The sequence below is a fragment of the Podarcis erhardii genome (assembly GCF_964252035.2).
Source record: "Podarcis erhardii genome assembly, chromosome: 3".
Classification (NCBI taxonomy): domain Eukaryota; kingdom Metazoa; phylum Chordata; class Lepidosauria; order Squamata; family Lacertidae; genus Podarcis; species Podarcis erhardii.
The window spans coordinates 58802965-58823023 of record NC_138507.1 but is presented as its reverse complement, the minus strand read 5'-3'; the positions used below and the strand labels follow the sequence as shown (position 1 = coordinate 58823023).

Sequence of the window (20059 nt, the reverse complement as noted above, 5' to 3'; positions counted from 1 at the left end):
TGCATCAGCTTAAAAGTCTGGCTGTTCATACTAAGGTCAAGGTTACCCAGAGACCTCAATGCTCCAGAGTTACTTCTGTAGCGCCATCTCCCCCTCCCCTTTTTTTATGAAAACCATTACTCTACATAGTTCTCAACCCCAACTAAAATGAAGTTGATGCACATACAATTACACCTGTTCATATTGAACTGCAGAATTTCCCCTTCTCTTCTCTAGCACTGGTTATCCCTCAATGCTTACATTTACACTCAAAGGTCCTCAACACAAGGACCTGTATTATCTCAGGCTTGGGTTTGCTCTCTGAAGCATTGTGTATGATGATAGTGGTCCCCTATAAATAACAACAGAAGGTGAGAAAAATGGTAAAATATGTATTTCTATAGCTGCAAATTACCTCCTCGTCTGAACACTAAATGGCAACAGCAATGAATATGTGTCCCAATGTATTTTAAATGTGCTATTTTAAAATGTGACTGACTGCTCTCTGTTTTCCAGTGAGTCTATTTCCAAATGTAGTCAACCTGTCTGAGTTCTCCCCATAGTTTATTATAACTCTATTTAGAATCTGAGAAGACACAAGCAGCCCTATCCTTTGCACAGATCAAAAAAGTTTCCACTTTAGGTGCTCATTCTGTATTGTTTAAAACCTATCGATCTTGTTGTTTTGTAATGTTTTTAAAACATTGTTAAAACATTATGGTATGTTTATAAATTACTTTGAGATGCATGTAAAATGCAATTCATAAATTATTAAAAAATAATAATGAAAGGTAAGTTCCACTGATTTCAATGGTGCTTATTCCTAATCATTTGACAGGCCCTCATTAATCTTCCAAACAGTTAAAATTAGCATTAAGGAGCCAGCTATTTGAGGTTTCCTAAAGGGCAAATACAACCTACAAGTTTAAGGATGATATCCAGCTAAGTTACACTCAAAGCAAACCCAGTGACATCAATGGACTAAAGTTACTTACCGGTAAGTCCATTCCCCCCCGCCCCAACTTAGTTGGCTTAGTTGGCTATTGACCATAGCATCTGGTCCTCTGATGCAAAATGTGGGATGGGCAGAAAATCCTCAGATGAGTCTGAATGTTTTAATTACTTTCAGATTTCTACATTAAAGTCATGAACAGGCTTTGTTATTTTTAGTCAGATCCCTCCACCCCCAACACAGCCATTTTCTAACCTTACCACAAACTTTTCTCTTCAAAGAGAAAAGTACTCTTTGAAAAGCACTCTTTCTCTTTAGCTGAAGCTAAAGCCTATATACAATTACTTCAATATTGTCAGACTTTGTTCATGCTGTATGTCTTTTGGAGCCATTTTTTACACTAATTAATATGACTCCCATGTTATCCTCTTAAGTGATTTTTCTCTTTTTCCAATTGATCATATTGCAGAGTAAGAAAAAAGAAGTATACAATGCAACATTCACCTAGCCCAAACCCTAGGTGCTTACACCATATTTGAGGAGTTATTCCCCATCACCACAATCGTAAGTCATAATAACCTCACTATTTCATGGAACTACCCATCACGTACAGTAGCCTGAAGTATTTGGGAAGATGCAGTTTGCAAGTAAAACCTGGCAATGGTCTAGCAATAAGCAGAAAAGGGACTGTTCCCTAGAGACACAGGTTCAGTTCTCCAGTTCATAAGCATCACTTTCTAATAATAATTATAATAATAATAATAAAATGCCAGCACTGGGGACTCTCAGTTGGAAGGCTTATATTCAGAACCTCAAAGCAGCCTGAAAAAACTGGTGTCAATTGTGACTCTTGGAAGGACGTGGCCTTGAATGTGTGTCCCATCAAGTCGTCAACACGTGGTGCCAAGAACCCCCTAGGTCTGAAAAATCAGATTTGCAACACGCGCGTTTTGAAGAAATCAAATGCTCTCCAAGGGACCGAAAAAGCAGGGCGGTGGGGGGGGGGGGAAGGAGCGTAAAGGGAGCCCGACTCCACTTTGCCCTTCTGCAGCGTCGAAGCCCAGCTGCTGCCTGCATAACAGCTTGACCAGAAGAGGGGAAACTTGGAGCCGGGCTGCCTTTCACAGCTCTCCCAAGTGCCTCTTCAGCCCATCTGTGGGAGATGCTGCAGCAGTGAACCACCAACCCTTTGCTGCTTCTCTTCATTGACTGACGTGGAGGGAAGACTCAGAAGAAGCAGGCGAGAGATGAGGAGAAAGAAGAAGCGGGCTGGGGAGGGAGAGCAACCGAAGTGTGTCTGTGTGTGTTTACCAGAAGCCCCTCACAGCTCTAGGGAACTAGCTCCATGCCGGCAAACTTTACTGTACCTCGTTGTTGAGGCGCTGCCTGTTGCTGCTGCTGCTGCTGCTGCGGCGGCGGCGGCGGCTGAAGAACTTGAGCGCCGCACCGGCTCAGTAAGGCGGCCAGGACCAAGAGAGGAGGCAGAGCGGGTCGCGTCATTGCTCCTCCTCAGCGGCAGACGCCGCGCGCTCTCGCTCTCTCCCGGCTAGCGAAATGAGTTTCAAGTGAAGAGACGCTGCCTGAGAGGGAGAGAGGCGTCGAAGCCGCTGCCACAAGGGAGGGCGCCGCGGAAGGATACGCCCCTGTCCCGCTCCGCGCGCTCCCTCAGCCTGGCCCGCTCTCCTCAGTCAGGCACCGGCCAAGGGCCTGAGGAGGTCACGGGACAATGAACAATCGGGGAAGCCTTCCAAGGACGGAGGAGGCTTCGAGGGAATGAAGAGGGCAGCGAGCGACGCGCGCGCCCGGGGTGGAGGTTGCCGAACAGCGACAAGGTCGTGGCCAGAAAGCGTGAAGAGCAACAACAACGGACTGGAAAACAACAGGAATGGGAACTTTTAACCGTATTATTATTATTATTAGTAGTAGTAGTAGTAGTAGTAGTATAATAATAATACTGTTATGGGGTACTCTCATTTTCCTACTCATACTACCCCTCAATGAGGTCAAACTTAGATTCACAAAATGTTTAGGGCATTCGTACCACTGCATACCCCCCAGAAAAAAGCACTGGTGGTGATGATGATGATGATGATGATGATGATAACAGGACCTCACCTCAGCGGAAGAAGTTTCACAGAACGACCTAGAACTCGCTTCGCCGTCAGCAACTCCAGGCACTGAACTGGACCAATGAATGAGACGTGGATTTGAAGCTGTATACAGTGGTACCTTGGGTTAAGAACTTAATTCATTCTGGAGGTCCGTTCTTAACCTGAAACTGTTCTTAACCTGAAGCACCACATTAGCTAATGGGGCCTCCTGCTGCTACCACATCGCTGCTACGCGATTTCTGTTCTCATCCTGAAGCAAAGTTCTTAACCCGAGGTACTATTTCTGGGTTAGCGGAGTCTATAACCTGAAGCATCTGTAACTTGAAGCATCTGTAACCCGAGGTACCACTGTAGCAGGCCTGGCATTTTTAACATGTGTGCTCATGTGTCTTGGAGGTTTTTCCAAACTAAAATACTGGGAGAATTGTGGTGATAGTGAAAGGGACGGGGATGGAACAATGGAAGATTCTGGGTTCAAATCAGTTTGGTGTGGTTTAGCCCGCGGGGTATATATTACAGACTCTTGAACAGGGAATGAAGGAGCCTGCAGAGGTTCCCTGAGAATAGATAATAGTATGTACAGAACGGTAGCTCTCCTCTTCCCCTTGAGAGAAGTCACTGACCATGAACTGATGAGGAAACCAAGACATTGAAAAGATACGTGGGTCAAATAGTGAAGCTGAAGTGATGGGTTCCTTCATCATTGCTCTCAATATTTCTTCCCTCCATTCCCTCTTTACTACACTAGCCCTCAATTCCTTTCAGGCATGCTTGTGGACTAAAAAAGCATATGCCCATTTATCTGGTGGCATTTTTTCTCAGACTGATTCTCAGTGCATCAGTTGTACGCAGTAATATCCTGTAAAGTGGGTGATAATTTTACCAGGTCCCTGCCTTCCCAGCCAGTTTACTGTCGTGTAGTTACACATATATTATGCTCAACTTTTTGTTTGCAGATGTGTGACAGGGTATGCTACCAGCATATGTTTCAAATCTTGTCTGTTCCCAATTCCTTTGTATGTGTTACCCAGCTGCCTCATCATGGCAATCTAGTCATCCTGTTCTTCATTAGCTTCAGCTTTGCTGACTGGCCTACATAGAGTGCATTATATTAATCCAGTCATGAGGTTACCAGTGCACAGATCACTGTGGCCAGACTTTTCTTGGCCAGGAACAGACATAGCTAGCATGTCAGCCATGACTGCTGCACCCCCAGACTTCACAACTCCTTTTTCAGAGGGAGTGTGATCTTATTCAGGGCAGACTCCTTGCTTATTTCCCAGACCTGTGAACTGCCCACCCACAATGCCTCCATTTTGTCAGGATTCAATTCCAGCTTAGTAGCCTCATCTAACCCACCAGTTTTAATGGCATATTGGAGTTTTAATGGCATATTGGAGACACCTCACTCCAAATCTCCTAATGACCACTCTCATTGGCTTTGCATAAAACAACATTCAGGAGAAAATGTCACCCATGGCGTAACTGCCAGAGGCCTGAGGTAATTGTCTTCCAAAGCTGTAGGTAGGAGCTGGACCACTTTCGACTCAGAGAGCTGAAATATGCTCATAAATGTTGAGAAGTTTTCTGTTTAAATGTTTATTTTGGCCATATTCACATCTTTGCCAATTAAAGAAATGTAATAAAAATCTGAGTTAGCCTTTAACCTACGGATCCACTGCATTGTGTTGCTGCAGGTCCTATTTGTACTATCTACTGGATCAAGAGAACTGATAACAGCTAATATGGTACATAGAAAAAGTAGGGCAAGGGATACAAACCTTAGATACAAAGGGAGAAACTAATCATTTGAGGACAGGAGCTGGTGTACCTGCTCAAGATCACTTAAAAAGCTGAGCCTACCCGTAATCATCTTTAACAACTCTTCCTGCACATAATCAGAGAGATAAAAGGGTGTGCTTCCCTACCCATCTATACTTACTGCTGAAGTGTGGATGCCTAATGCATTGGTAATTGTGGACATAAAAGTGTTACTTGTACTCTATTGACACTGAGAACAAGGGTTTGGTCTTGAGTGTGTTGAACTTAGAGATCAAGAAATATAACTAGTGGAATAATCTATATTCTTGGGAGGATTGGTAACCAAGTTGGAGTTGTGAAGGTGACATAAAAGGGCTATGAGGATGATCTAAAAAGGATTGGATTACATGCTGCCAAGGACAGAAAACTTAGTAAAGATTTGGAAGGCCAAAGATATTTCATTAGAAACTAAAATCAATACCTATGATTCAATTGTCATGCCATTGTTCTTCCTTGGGTTGAAATATTGGAGAAGAAGGACAGCCAGAGAAAGAGCTTGACAATGGAATTGAGATGGCCGAGGAGCATGCTGAATTTCAAGACTGAAAAAAGAAGATATGGAATAGAAGAAAAATGGGGGAGGGCAAGAAATCACAGTGATATAAAAGGTCCAAAAACAGAGCTACTGTGGTTTGCATTTCTGGAATGCACTCCAAGGAAAGCAATTCATCTGGTGTGTCACCTATCACACTGCAGGATAAGAGAAGCACAAGAAAACCAGGATTAGATCACAAAAATATCAATCCTAAACACCTCTCAATGGAAGGACATCCCATAAATTTCAGTGGGACCAAGTAAGCATAGGGTTGGCTTGAAGGAATATTGGCGCAACTTAAAGGCAAACTTGTTAGAGCATGGGCAGTTATAGGAAAGAGCCCACCCTTTATCCATCCATAAAAAATGCACACACTTAAATACATTCAAGGGTCATTCAGATGAAAACTTGATTGAACTTATCTGTATATCCAGCACAGCTGGATTTGTTTATGCAGTGCTTAGTTTTTTTATTTGTAGAGCATTTGTAGTACGCTGTTCTTCAGCCAAAAAGGCTCCCAGAGCAGTTTACCATACAATCAACTAAAAGAAAACAATCCTTGCCCATGGGGTTACAATGTAAAAGACACAACACAAAAGGGGGGAAAGGGCAGGGAGGGAAGGGGGCAGGGAAACAGACTCAGGCACCCATTTTGAAATAGTACAATAGTTCTTATAACGAACACCTGGAATTGAACTAACCCAGGGACAGGAGGTGCTTGATGGAACTGGTCTTTCAGCTAGAATGAGCCCTGCTTCTTATGTCTCGCATTTAGGCAATTGCCTGGAATGGCTGCTACCAGGCCATAGAATGCTTCATGTTCAGTTGGTTTTAGTTAGTTTGGTTTACTTACTATTTATTTCTGGGCTCCCTGCCTTTTGACCCTTCAGTCTGATGCATATACACATTCATTTCTTGCTAAATACAACATTAAGTGTTCACTTGCATGTTTGAATGAACCCTCACAGATCAAGCTGCATGGATAGAATGTATGTATTTAAACAAATTGCCTTCCTTATCCCATCTTTTTTGGTGATGGGCTATAAGTTCTTATGATGGCATACAGTGATAAATATAACAGGGCAACATTACAAAATCTTCTACTAATATTTCCAATAACATGGAGCTAGCATCTTGTTAAAGAAAACCTGTGTAAACTGTGTAAAAGATGCAGAAATTTTGCATGGAGACTTCACTTTCCTGAAAGCTCTCTTTTCTTCATATATTTGCTTAGCTACTTCAAGCCCAAAATTCAATTCAAATGCACATCACATTGTGCTGACAACAGAGAATTCTGCTCAATGTAAATAAATATACAATCCATTTACTCCCTTCACTACTCATCCATGTTGAACAGAGCTCTTTTCTTCTGCAATTCTTCTGCAATTGAGACCTGGACCCAAATGGTATGTGTTCCAGTTACTTGCGCTTTCTTTTCAAAGGACTCTCATTACTTCTTAAGCATTCTAAAAACTGGTATATATTTTCTACCAGTAAAATGACAGCAACCAGAATTTTCCCACTGTCACTCTCAAGCATGTGGAACATGAGGCACAGAGGAATTCTTAACTTCTTAGTAAGGAACCATATATTTAAGATTAACTTGGACCATTTTGAAAGTTAGCCGTGCCAAATATTAGTCTTATATAGTTTGTATGAAACACCCCCTTCCTTTCTTGAACTTTGTGCTGCATCATCTCTTGCAGCTTGTACACTTTCCAGTGGACAAACAGGACAACAAGGGTGGCAGCTGGCAATCCTATCCCAATTCATACTGTCTTGTCATAATTATAGAATCATACAGTTGGGGGGGTGCCTTGTAGGCCATGTCATCCAGCCCTGTGCTCTGTGTAGAAATCCAGAGCTAGAGATGGGCTGTAAAGCCACTGCTTGAAGAGGGAGAGTCCATAACCCTTCTAGGTAGCTGGATCCATAGTCAAATGTCTTACCATCAATATATTTCTGAAAATGTTCCGCTGAAACATTCATCCTTAGTCTCTCCAGGGCAGCAAAAAGCAAGTCTTCACCCTCTTCTAAATGATGGTCCTCCGGGTACATGAAGAGCCCCACCACATGTGGGGCTACCTTTGAGGTTGGTCTGGAGGCTGCAGCTAGTACAGAATAGGGCCACTAGCATACTTGTGAGGGCAAGCTACCACCAACATCTAACACCTTGTCCCCAGGATCTGCACTGGCTATCAGTCTACTACTGAGCCAAATGCAAGGTTTTGGTACTAACATATAAGGCCCTATACAGCCTAGGTCCACATTACTGGAGTGACTAACTTATTCTTTATTTACCCAGTAGGTCACTGCATTCTGCAGGAGAATTTCCCCTTGAAGTCCCAGATAAAATATCAGAAGCCAATTCCACAGTAACTTGGAGCAGGGCTTTCAGTGTGGCTACGCATGCTCTGTTGATATCTCATATCACTGATGAGATATGAAAAGTGCCCAGTATTTGTACTTTCTAGAAACAATCAAATACTTTTTTTTAAACATATTTTTCAGATGGATAAAAATGCCTGAGGTGTTTATTTTGTACTGTTTTTAAATACATCTTTTGTACCATTTTAGAACTATTTTTAGATCTTTTTATGGTATGTTTGCATATTGCCTCAAGGCAATTCATAAATTAATAATAATAAAATGATCTCCCTCTAAAAAATTTCCCTCCCCTCGGGGCTAAATATCTTGAGTTCCCTCAACCTTTCCTAATAGGATTTGCTTTCTATACCACTGACCATCAACTCTGCCTTATTCTGAACCTGTTCCAGTTTGTCTAGATCCTTCTTAAACTGCAACACTCATAGCTGGGTACAGTACAGTGGTACCTCGGGTTAAGAACTTAATTCGTTCTGAAGGTCCGTTCTGAACCTGAAACTGTTCTTAACCTCAAGCACCACTTTAGCGAATGGGGCCTCCCGCTGCTGCCGCGCCGCCGGAGCACAATTTCTGTTCTCATCCTGAAGCAAAGTTCTTAACCCGAAGTACTATTTCGGGGTTAGTGGAGCCTGTAACCTGAAGCGTCTGTAACCTGAGGTACCACTGTACATTATTCACTTACCTGTTCCAATGGCTTTATCAGTTTAGTCAAGTCACTGTGTGAAATCTACTGAATTCACACAGTATGCAGAGGCAAGTTGGCGTTTACCACTGAGTATATATTCAACAGGGAACTGCCAGTAATCATGGCTACCTGATAAGTGTATGTGGACAATACCTATTTGTTGCAAGTACTTTATAGCTTTAGGTGTATACCTAGATAGAGTGTGAAATCACCCTTTGACAATAAATAGAGTGGTATTCATCTTGGGTTTAATAAAGCTCTTTAAACTGGCTATACAGTTTGCAGCTGTATACTTGATTTAGTATACATTTTCAGAGTATCCCAATCTCACTTCTTAGAAAGCTGAATGTTATTTCTCCATGTCAAGTTGTGGCTGACCTTTATTCCAAGCAGAAAGTCAGAAGAATCTGCCCAAACAGTTGAGAACTAATAAGAGCAGGTAGCAGCAGAAGCAATGCTCTGACCCTGAATTCAATTATGCCAAGCAGGTGCCTGGATCAGGCCCACCCCCACAAGGAAACAATAATGGGATGTTTGAAAGGGATAATAGAGACATATAGGAGGCGTAAAATGACAGGTGTGTAGCAAACCTGACCTTGAGTCACCAGTCAGCCTGAGTTCAGATAGTCCATAATTACATGGACTCTGGTTCTGAGTGACAGTGGGGGGAAACTGGTCCTGCATGAAATTCAGCTGCCATTCTAACAATGTCAAGGGGCTTTTATCATGACAAATATCATTGTTCTATGATATAAAAAAATAGCTGGTATTCAAGATTGATGGCACAGAGACAATAATATTAGAACAAATCAAGGATGAAATATAAAAGGTATAAGATGTATGCATAGTGTCATTACCATATAGGTTCAGTCTGATTAAGGAAAGATAAAGGTATAAGCAGACTTCAGATAAAGGTGGGCAGACTTCAGGCATGTCAAATCTATGTTGTTTTTACTATGTTGTTGTTTTGCTGCCAACTGAAGCCTGGGGTAAAAAAAAATTCATTAGTATTTAAGAACAGGATGCCCAGGAATTTGTTTTCAATGACAGAACTGAACTGAGCTCATAGTCACTTCTCCCAAAAGTCCACTCCTGTTACCTTTCTTCATTTCAACAATACAATTTAGGGGGAAATTCATTTTGTTGTTGGGAGTCAGAAGCTCTTGCCAATCTACTGCAGATCACTTAAAGATTAACTATAGATCCCAATTTACCTTCTGCCTCCACCTCCTGGTATAAGATATACACAGTGCTTTTTTCTGGGGGGACATAGGGGTATGCATATCCTTAAACATTTTGTGAATCTAAGTTTGGCCTCATTGAGGGGCAGTGTTTCAATATGAGTAGGAAAATGAGAGTACCCCTAAACATTTTTTTTAGAAAAAAGCACTGGATATACATATATTCAATGTTTTTTTAAAACACACAAACAAACAAACAAACAAAACAAAAACCTGCCAGTTTAAGATTGGATCTAAGACTTTCAAACTCTGTAAAGCCAGGTAACTGGAAGTTTGGGCTGATGCCTTAACGCATGTGTCCAGGGATCAGCAATGATGTTGTGCAATGCCACAAGATGTGCATACTTACAACCCTCCCTTACAAAAAGTATGGTGTGACCACACTTGAAATACTGTGTAGATTTAAGTTTGCTTCACCTCAAAAGAGATATTGTAGAACTGGAAACAGTTAAGAAAAGAGCAGCCAAAATGATCAAGATTACAACATTTGGGGTTTTTGTTTTGTTTTTTACTTTTGAGAAAATGATAGAGGTGTATGCATGGTGTGGAGAAAGTAGATGAAGAAATGCTTTTCTTCTTCTCCCATAATACTAGAACTTGACACCATCCAACTAAGGTGAATGTTGGAAGATTAAGTACATGCAAATAAAAGTACTTTTTCACAAAATGCATAAACTATGAAATTTGCTCCCACAAGAGATAGTGATGGCCACAAATTTAGATGACTTTTCAAGAGGAGCAATCACCATTGTGCTTCACACTGCTACAAGAGCCAGTGTGGTGTAGTGGTTAAGAGTGGTAGATTCGTAATCTGGTGAACCGGGTTCGATTCTCCGCTCCTCCACATGCAGCTGCTGGGTGACCTTGGGCTAGTCATGCTTCTCTAAAGTCTCTCGGCCTCAATCACCTCACAGAGTGATTGTTGTGGGGGAGCTGCTTTGAGACTCCTTAGGGTAGTGAGAAAGCGGGATATCAAATCCAAACTCTTCTACAAGAGAGTAAGAATCTCTCTTCCAAACCTCTCTCTTCAACAGGTTCATCTTATATTCTTATCCTCTATGCATCTGCACTTTCCCTTGGTCTTTCAGCCCCCAAATCCAGATGCAGAGGGTGAAGTGCTTGGGACCGGCAAAGATGCTCCATGTTGTCTTGGTCCTGTGCTACCTTATGAAACATCCAGAACTTACTGTATGTTGAAGGATTTCAGTGTGGAGTGAGGTGTGAACAGGGTGTGGAGGAATCTGTTTGGGGTTGAGTGCTCAGTGCAGAGCAGAGATTCTGTATTTCAGTGTGGGGTGGGGGTCTTTATGCTCTTGGCCCAACAGATGCCATTTTTAAAGAGTATAGAATTGTGGAGCGTATAGTGATGGAATCTTATTTTTGCTGCTCACTTTAATTATAGAAGCATCTTCACGCTTCTATAATACAGTCCATTAATGAGGCCTCAGTGTTGGAGATTCTCAACCATTTTCTACATTTCTCTTTCTCCATCTCTACCTTGCACAGAAGGACAAGGAGGCAGGGACCATGAACCAGCACCAGCAACTAAGGGTGGATTTGTGTTTGCATCATACGAGCAAGCTGAGTTTTCATTTCCTATCTCCTTGTGTGGCACTCAGAAACTAGTGAGCTAGTGAAAGTATGCATATTCCCATCCCTTTCTGAAATATTTAATTTGTTATTACTTGTCTGTGTTACTTTAAATCCAAATTCGTCTGCTGCAGAGTCTCTCTGGCTTCAAGGACTCCTGGCAAAGCTAAAGCACTGTGAACCTGGCCATCAGGCCATGGCTACTGAAAAACAAACAGACGGGAATGCTGTCTGGAAACATGCGGCATGCAACAATGATTAGCACTGAGTAGGAAGCCAAGCGGGACCATAGCTTCATTAGGAAAGCATTGTGGAAAAGTAAGGTAAGTGCTACTGTATTAGTGTGCCTGTGCCTGTGTGCAAAAAGAGAAGCAGAGGGTACAGAGGCCACTATCTGACCAACTCGAAATAGCTCTCCAGCATACAAATGATCTCCTTTCTTGGCTCCCTCTCTGCTTCGTTTCTATTTTTCCTCCATGTTCTTTGCACATAACATTCATGCCCATAACCCTGGAGCCACATGTTATAATAAGCTCACTACTCTGCTACTCTACACCCAACTCCACCTACTAGATGTCGGTGTTTTATGTTTCCCATTAGGCTTACCTTAGAGGGCAAAGGAGAAACATATTACTTGCAAATTACTTTAAGTGGGGATTTGTTTCAGAGCAGCAGTGCAGGATTGCGTCATTCTTCCCAGCTCCTGAGCCCTAGGATGGCACAAGAGGATCAACTACTAGCTCATCTTTTGCACTTTCCTTGGCAGAATGGTGCACGTCAAACTACATGTCATGTGGTTCACCTTTCCCTCGATTTATGGTCAGAGATATTTATTTGTATTTCCTTTGCACAAATACAGATCCCTTTAGAGCAATATTTCCCAACCTTGGGTCTCCAGCTATTTCTGGACTACAACTCCCATCATCCCTAGCTAACAAGATCAGTGGTTAGGGATGATGGGGATTGTAGTCCGAAAACAGCTGAAGACCCAAGGTTGGGAAACACTGCTTTAGAGGGTCAAAGCAACTGTGATGTTTATTGTGTGAGTACAGTTAAGATGCATGTCCCCCCCCCATGCATTTATGGAAATAGAAATTGTGAGAGAGCCTGAAAAGTATCAAGGGTACAGGAGATGGAGAGGGAAAGTTTAACCCATTCAGGATCCTTTTTCTTCACACCTTGATTCAGTTGAAAATCCTCTAGCTGTTGTTCAAATATGGAAGGTGATGGAAAAGCAATGGCAAGAGATCACACTGAAAAGTGTAAGCTGAACGTGAATTTGTTCCAGAGTTTTAAAGCAGCTAGTAGTGCAGGGGCTGCACAGGGTGCAGCAACAAGTAGCAACTTTGGCTGCATCTAGAGAGGCCTTTAAACTGGGAGAATATTCCTTAATAACCAGATGGAGCCAAAGAAGTTTCCTTCACCCTGGGTTTCTTGTGTATAGAAAGGTTAGCATGCTCAGTGTGTACTAGTTGTGGTGATAGTTTCATTCTATTGGAATCTGGTCAGATCTGCTGACTAGTTGTTGAATCAGTGGACTCTGTACACTGTTAGGTCCCGTACCTTTGCGGCTTATATTCAGATGTGATTTTAACCCAAAGTTCCCACATCAATTCTCTCCGTTTTCTACTCTTTGCTGTTCCAGCCTCTGCAGAAACTGCTCCACATCCAAAATGCCCACATAAAACCAAACCCCCAAAATTTGACAAGCGCATTCATGGAAAACTGGCAGGGGTGCTTTGAAAGAAGACCAGGTATCCTTTTGGGATTTCCAAAAGGTAGGGAGACCTTGGATTTAGCAGGGATAAAGTTTGGGACAGCAGCTGTATGGACAAGAGTAAATTAAAGGACACAAATGGTGTACATATTCAATATTAAGCTGAGGTGTGGATGATAATAATAATAATAATAATAATAATAATAATAATAATAATAATAATAATAATTTATTTGTACCCCGCCCATCTGGCTGGGTTTCCCCAGCCAGTCTGGGCGGCTTCCAACAAAGATGAAAAATACACTAAAATGTCACCTATTAAAAACTTCCCTGAACAGGGCTGCCTTCAGATGTCTTCTGAATGTCAGGTAGTTGTTTATCGCTTTGACATCTGATGGGAGGGCGTTCCACAGGGCGGGCACCACTACCGAGAAGGCCCTCTGCCTGGTTCCCTGTAACTTAGCCTCTCGCAGTGAGGGAACCGCCAGAAGGCCCTCGGAGCTGGACCTCAGTGTCCGGGCAGAACGATGGGGGAGGAGACGCTCCTTCAGATATACTGGACCGAGGCCTTTTAGGGCTTTAAAGGTCAGCACCAACACTTTGAATTGTGCTCGGAAACGTACTGGGAGCCAATGTAGGTCTCGGCGGCCGCTCCCAGTTACCAGTCTAGCTGCCGCATTCTGGATTAGTTGTAGTTTCCGGGTCACCTTCAAAGGTAGCCCCACATAGAGCGCATTGCAGTAGTCCAAGCGGGAGATAACCAGAGCATGCACCACTCTGGCGAGACAGTTTGCAGGCAGGTAGGGTCTCAGCCTACGTACCAGATGGAGCTGGTAAACAGCTGCCCTGGATACAGATTTGACCTGTGCCTCCATGGACAGCTGTGAGTCCAAAATGACTCCCAGGCTGCGCACCTGGTCCTTCAGGGGCACAGTTACCCCATTCAGGACCAGGGAATCGTCCACACCTGCCCGCCTCCTGTCCCCCCAAAACAGTACTTCTGTCTTGTCAGGATTCAACCCCAATCTGTTAGCCGCCATCCATTCTCCAACCGCCTCCAGACACTCACACAGGACCTTCACCGCCTTCACTGGTTCTGATTTAAAAGAGAGGTAGAGCTGGGTATCATCCGCATACTGATGAACACCCAGCTCAAACCTCCTGATGATCTCTCCCAGTGGCTGCATGTAAATGTTGAAAAGCATGGGGGAGAGGACAGAACCCTGAGGCACCACACAAGTGAGAGCCCAGGGGTCTGAACACTCATCCCCCACCACCACTTTCTGAACACGGCCCAGGAGGAAGGAGCGGAACCACTGTATGACACTGCCCCCAGCTCCCAGCCCCTCAAGACGGTCCAGAAGGATGTTATGGTCGATGGTATCAAACACCACTGAGAGATCCAGCAGAACTAGGAAACAGCTCTCACCTTTGTCCCTAGCCCGCCGGAGATCATCAACCAGTGCGACCAAGGCAGTTTCAGTCCCATGATGAGGCCTGAATCCTGACTGGAAGGGATCCAAATGGTCCGCTTCTTCCAGGCGTGCCTGGAGTTGTTCAGCAACCACTCGCTCAATCACCTTGCCCAAGAATGGAAGATTTGAGACTGGGCTATAATTGGCCATCGTGGCCGCATCTAAAGATGGTTTTTTAAGAAGCGGTTTAATAACCGCCTCTTTCAGCGGGTCTGGGAAGGCTCCCTCATGGAGGGAAGCATTCACCACCCCACGAAGCCCATCGCCCAGTCCTTCCCGGCTAGCTTTTATAAGCCAGGATGGGCAAGGATCCAGGAGACAGGTGGTTGGCTTCACTCGTCCAAGCAGCCTGTCCACATCCTCGGAGGTAACAGATTGGAATTGATCCCACACAACTTGGTTAGACAGGACTCTAGCACTCTCCCGCCCTGGCCCTGCTCCCACGGTGGAGTCTACTTCTTCCCGAATCTGAGCGATTTTATCTGCAAAAAACTTTGCAAAATCATTGCAGGAGATCATGTGGCCCGTACTGGGCCCCGATGTCGCAGGTGGTTCCGCTAAATTGTGAACCACCTGAAAAAGTCTCCTGCTGCTGTTTTCTGCAGATGCAATAGAGGCGGTGAAGAAGTTCTTCGCCGTCGCTATCGCCACTTGGTAGGCTCGACGTTGAGCTCTAACCTGTGTCCGGTCAGATTCGGAATGAGTTATCCACCACCGGCACTCTAGCCGTCTCAACGATTGTTTCATTGCTCTCAGATCCGTGGAAAACCACGGGGCTGTCCGGGCTCCATGCAATTGGAGAGGGCGCTTCGGAGCCAAACAGTCAATAGTCCTGGTTAACTCCACATTCCAGCGGGCCACCAGGGAATCGGCTGAAAGGCCATCAACATGGGATAAAGCATCCCCTACCATTCTCTGGAAACCATTTGGATCCATTAAGTGGCGGGGGTGGACCATCCGAATCGGTCCCACCTCCCTGCAGAGGGGATGGGTCGCATAGAAGTCCAGTTGCACCAGGAAATGATCTGACCATGGCACTTCTTTCGTTTCACTTTTACTTAGTGTCAGATCACCAACATCCATAGAGGTAAACACCAGGTCCAAGGCATGTCTGCGGCTATGGGTTGGGCCAGACTTATTCAAGGACAGCCCCATGGAGGCCATGCTTTCCACGAAGTCCCGAGCGGCCCCTTGTAAGGTCGTGTCGGCATGGATGTTAAAATCCCCTAGGACAACCAAGCTAGGTGTCTCCAGGAGAACATCCGCCACAACCTGAAGCAGCTCGGGCAGGGAATCCTTGGTGCAGCGGGGAGGTCGGTACACCAAAAGGAATCCTGTACTGCCCCTATTGCCCAGCTTCCAGAACATGCACTTGGAAAACTGGGTCTTCCCAATAGGACGCCTGGTGCAAACTAATGGCTTCCTAAAAATCACTGCAACCCCCCCCCTCCCCGCCCACATGACCTGGGTTGCTGTGCGTAAGAGAAACCTGGTGGACAAGCGGCGGCAAGGACAGGCCCCTCTGCTTCATCCAACCAAGTCTCTGTTACACATGCCAGGTTAAGTCCTCCATCCATGATCAAGTCATGGATGGCAGTGGTCTTATGAATCATTGACCTGGCATTGCACAGCAGCACCTTCAGGTCATGTGGGTATCCCTTGCTGATTCTAGTATCCATCCGGTCAGGACCAGACCCAGAAGCAGGGATAGTCCTCAGACAACGACTAAACCTGCCTCCTCTGTAATGACATGGTCTGGTCTTAGTGTAACTCCTCCTCCTACCCGTGATCACTGAGATCGGTTGTCCCAGTGCCCCCCCACCCCCACCCCCCGTGGAACATGCCCCAGCCATTTTGTTGGCTGGGACCTACTCCCCGGCAGCCCTGACCGCTCCCCTTAAGAACAAAATAACACCTTAAAAAAAACAACCAATAAAACAATACAAACAAAAAACAGTAAAAATTACAAAAACGTAAAATCAAACAAATTCCCAGGCCCAATAAAAATCCATCCCACCCCCACCCACCCCACATACAAAAAATTCAAAAGAAAATTTTAAAAACATTTTAAAAGCACTCTGCACCCCTCCAGCAGTAACAGCAACTGTCCTAGTGAGGCCCGTCAGGCCCTGCCCTGGGCCAGGTGGTAAGTGGCAGGAATGAGCAGGGCCCCCAGACACTCACACAGGAGAGTCCTCCTGGGCAGCAGAGCGCAGCAGTCCCTGTGAGGCTTTAGGCCCCGCCCCAGGCCAGATGGTGAGTGGCAGGAAGGAGCAGGGCCCCCAGACACTCACACAGGAGAGTCCTCCTGGGCAGCAGAGCGCAGCAGTCCCTGTGAGGCTTCAGGCCCCACCCTGGGCCAGGTAGGTGGTAAGTGGCAAGAGCAGGGCCCCCAGACACTCACACAGGAGATGGGCCCTTGTTTACAGCAACCTTAATGTTTATAACTCACTTTGCCAAGCTCTTTGCTTTCTGGATCCAGTCTGTTTTGTTCAGTCACTTTTGCTAAGAAATGAAGCCTTCACTGATGCCAATGAAGGCTTCCCTCTTGATGCAGATAACAACTTGGAGGAGAGAAGCAGCTTTCCTCCCCACCATTAATTCCATTAACACAATTAACGTCACATCTAGTTTGGGCCTTTAAGAGAGCTTTAATAACTACGTTCTCAGATGATCAGATGTTTGCTAAAGAACCCCTCCTGATTTTCACAGTCTGATGCAGTCTGATGCAGCCAAGAGAAACTAGAACCAGCTTAGGGTGACATTTGATGCTTTCAGTTTAAAAAAAATGCTTTAAAAATAGCCTTTACCACCTTCATTTAACTACTGCGTCTGTTACAGGAGGATGGCTGCCAGAATTGCTGGAACTGATTAATGGAGGGAGCTAGTGACTACTAATTTTACACTGTTATGTCTCTTAGCTTTTTGCATGCATTGGATCTAAGAATGATGAGGCTTAATCAACACATCAACAAAGCTTTATAGGCTTTTGCCAGAAGCCCAACAGTTGCAAAAATAATAAATATTAAATTAGACCAGATCTGTAGGATTCTATTGACTAGCCTTTCAGAACATTGATAGTACTGCAAGCTAACCTTGCAATCAAGGAGAAAACCAGATGGGCTATATCTAACAAATAAAATTTCCAGATAGTGACCATCTGCTTCACTTCCCACAGTTCAGCTTTTTTAAAATAAAAAATTAAAATCCCCTATACCCTAAAGATTCTTTCGGTGATATTCTTCTTTCAAAAGCATATTCCAACCAGAGCTCTATTTAGGAGCAAGGCAAATTAGTGTGAATCTTGGGAATGAACTGCATGGTGATTAAATTATTTTATTATATAGAGACTGTGATTAAAAGCTAAATGTATAGAGATGGCTTTTATTTTTTATTTACATTTTAGAAGAAGCAAAGACAGCAAAAGAAGAAGAAACAAACCCATCAGAATAGTCAGAGCATCACTATAATATAATAGTAACAGAATCACATATGAATGTAGTGAACATAAAACATTTAGCAAAATTTATGCAGTAAACATCTAGAAACTCATATTGGTCTAGAATAGGGATCGGGATGGTTTTGCAGAGTTGTCATCATAGACACCATTAATTTGGCTCTATGTGACTGTCATCTACTTTCACCCATATTTGTTTGGGCTGTATCAGCCAGCTATCAAGAAAATGGTGCCAAAATGACTTGGGTTGGCCTGGGAGGTGAGAGATAAAATGACGTTAGAGCAGCAGCATAATGTGTTCAGAGTGCAAAGAGTGCAGTTGCCCATGAAACACCTAGAGGGGTTTTACAGCCTCATCTTCACTCCAAACAACCCCACATCTCACCCAGGGAAAAATTCCCACCTGCAACCAGGTCCTGTCTGCCACTCAGAACCCAAATGCAGTTCTAGATTCTCCTTCTGATCCACCTTCTTTCATTAAGGCTGTCTACCACAAACATATGTCCCCTGCCTCATGACAGCCCAAAGGGTATATCCCCTTTGGTGTCACCACTGCCAGAGTTGGATGGCAACCCACCATCCCTTTGCACTTGTCGCTGGAAACTGGACCCAGGTCTTGCTACTCACCTGCTCGTCCACAGTGCTCTCTTACTCCTCTGGCACTGGCCTTTTCCCCTTTTTTATTCTCTCAACCTGTCTGGGAAGCAGTGACTGGTTATCAAGAGCAGAAGGCGCAGGTGTTGCTTGTAACAAGCCTGCTTCTCCCTACTCCTGTGGCTATTCCAAGTAATGTAACTTATTTGCATCTACACTATCACAACAGCCTGAATTTATCCCAGCAGTAAACTTCTGCAAAATCAGCGCTGAAATGTGCAGACACTATAAAAGTGAAGTACCTTTTAGCTGAAGGTGCTCTTTTAGGAAACCTGGGGTCTTTGAATAGTGAACAGAATTTCCAAAGATTCTTGTTTTATTTTTTTATAGGATCATTTTGTCAAATTTATGTCCTGCCCTCCTTCCGAAAGGAGGGTGATGTGGCTAGTAACCCAGAAATTTCTTGTTGAGGCAGGGAGGATTTGATATTTCAGGAGCCAGTATGGTATAGTAGTTAAGAGCATAAGCTAAGAACTAAAAGCCTCGTGTTAAAAATTTAAGCTAGAAACTGTGCACTGTGGATTTCCAAAGCATTTCCTAACATAAGAGACAGCTAGCAACTCCCTGAGGCCATGATGCCAAATCTAAACTACAAAGGTATCATTTCTTACTTGTTACTGTAAAGAAATATATTCATACCATTCTAAGGTCACTTTGAGAAATATTTTGGAACAAAAGCTTGTTTTCCTTTTATCTTGGTCTCTAAAGATTTCTCCCAACCTAACAACGTCTCATATTACAGTGACTTGTGCCTAATATAAGAAAAGTATTCAAAAATATGTAGAAGTAAAAAGAAGAATAAATCCTCAATGCTACTTAATTTTGTCTGAGGATACATCTTCATTTTCAAGCGCAATGAAGTCATCAGGACAATACACATCTGCACAGATATAGTCACTGACCTTCTGTCTTCCTTGAACTATTTAGTGAAGGCATGGAATCTCTGGATGATGTGGCCTTGAGGCCTATAATCATCTAGCTATTGGCCATATTGACTTGACTTCTTCTTCTTCTTCTTCATTGAATTTATATACCACCCAAACCCAAAGGTCTCTGGGTGGTTTGCATAAAAAGATCACAGTATTTTAAATTAAAATAAAAACAATAACCCAATACTACCCCCTCCAAAAAAAGACCCACATTTTAAAAGGGTCTGGGATGTTGATCAGGTCAACCAAAGGCCTGGTTTAAAAGGAATGTTTTTGCCTGGTGCCTTAAGGTGTATAATGAAGGCGCCAGGCAAACTTCCCTGGGGAGAGCATTCCACAGACAGGGAGACACTGGAGAGAAGGCCCGTTCTCATGTTGCCACCCTCCGGACCTCTCGAGGAGGTGGCACATGAAGGAGGGCCTCAGAAGATGATCTCAGGGTCTGGTTAGGTTCATATGGAAAGAGGTGGTCCTTGAGGTATTGCAATCCTGAGCTGTTTAAAGCTTTATAGGTCAAAACCAGCAATT

General features: G+C 43.9%; 1 protein-coding gene across 7 annotated transcripts in view; it reads right to left on the bottom strand.

The window, feature by feature from the left end:
* The window catches only part of LAMA2 (laminin subunit alpha 2), a 374353-nt gene extending 371865 nt beyond the window's left edge, over positions 1 to 2488 (bottom strand). For 4 of the 7 annotated variants that reach the window (XM_081856105.1, XM_081856106.1, XM_081856108.1 and 1 more), the window contains exon 1: positions 2299 to 2488. In XM_081856105.1, coding sequence (XP_081712231.1) covers positions 2299 to 2431 — 133 coding nt within the window. In that variant the 5' untranslated portion in view covers positions 2432 to 2488. The remainder of the gene's footprint in view (positions 1 to 2298) is intronic. The other 3 variants (XM_081856109.1, XM_081856110.1, XM_081856111.1) reach the window with 1 other exon arrangement.
* Between the last annotated feature and the right edge of the window lie 17571 nt (positions 2489 to 20059).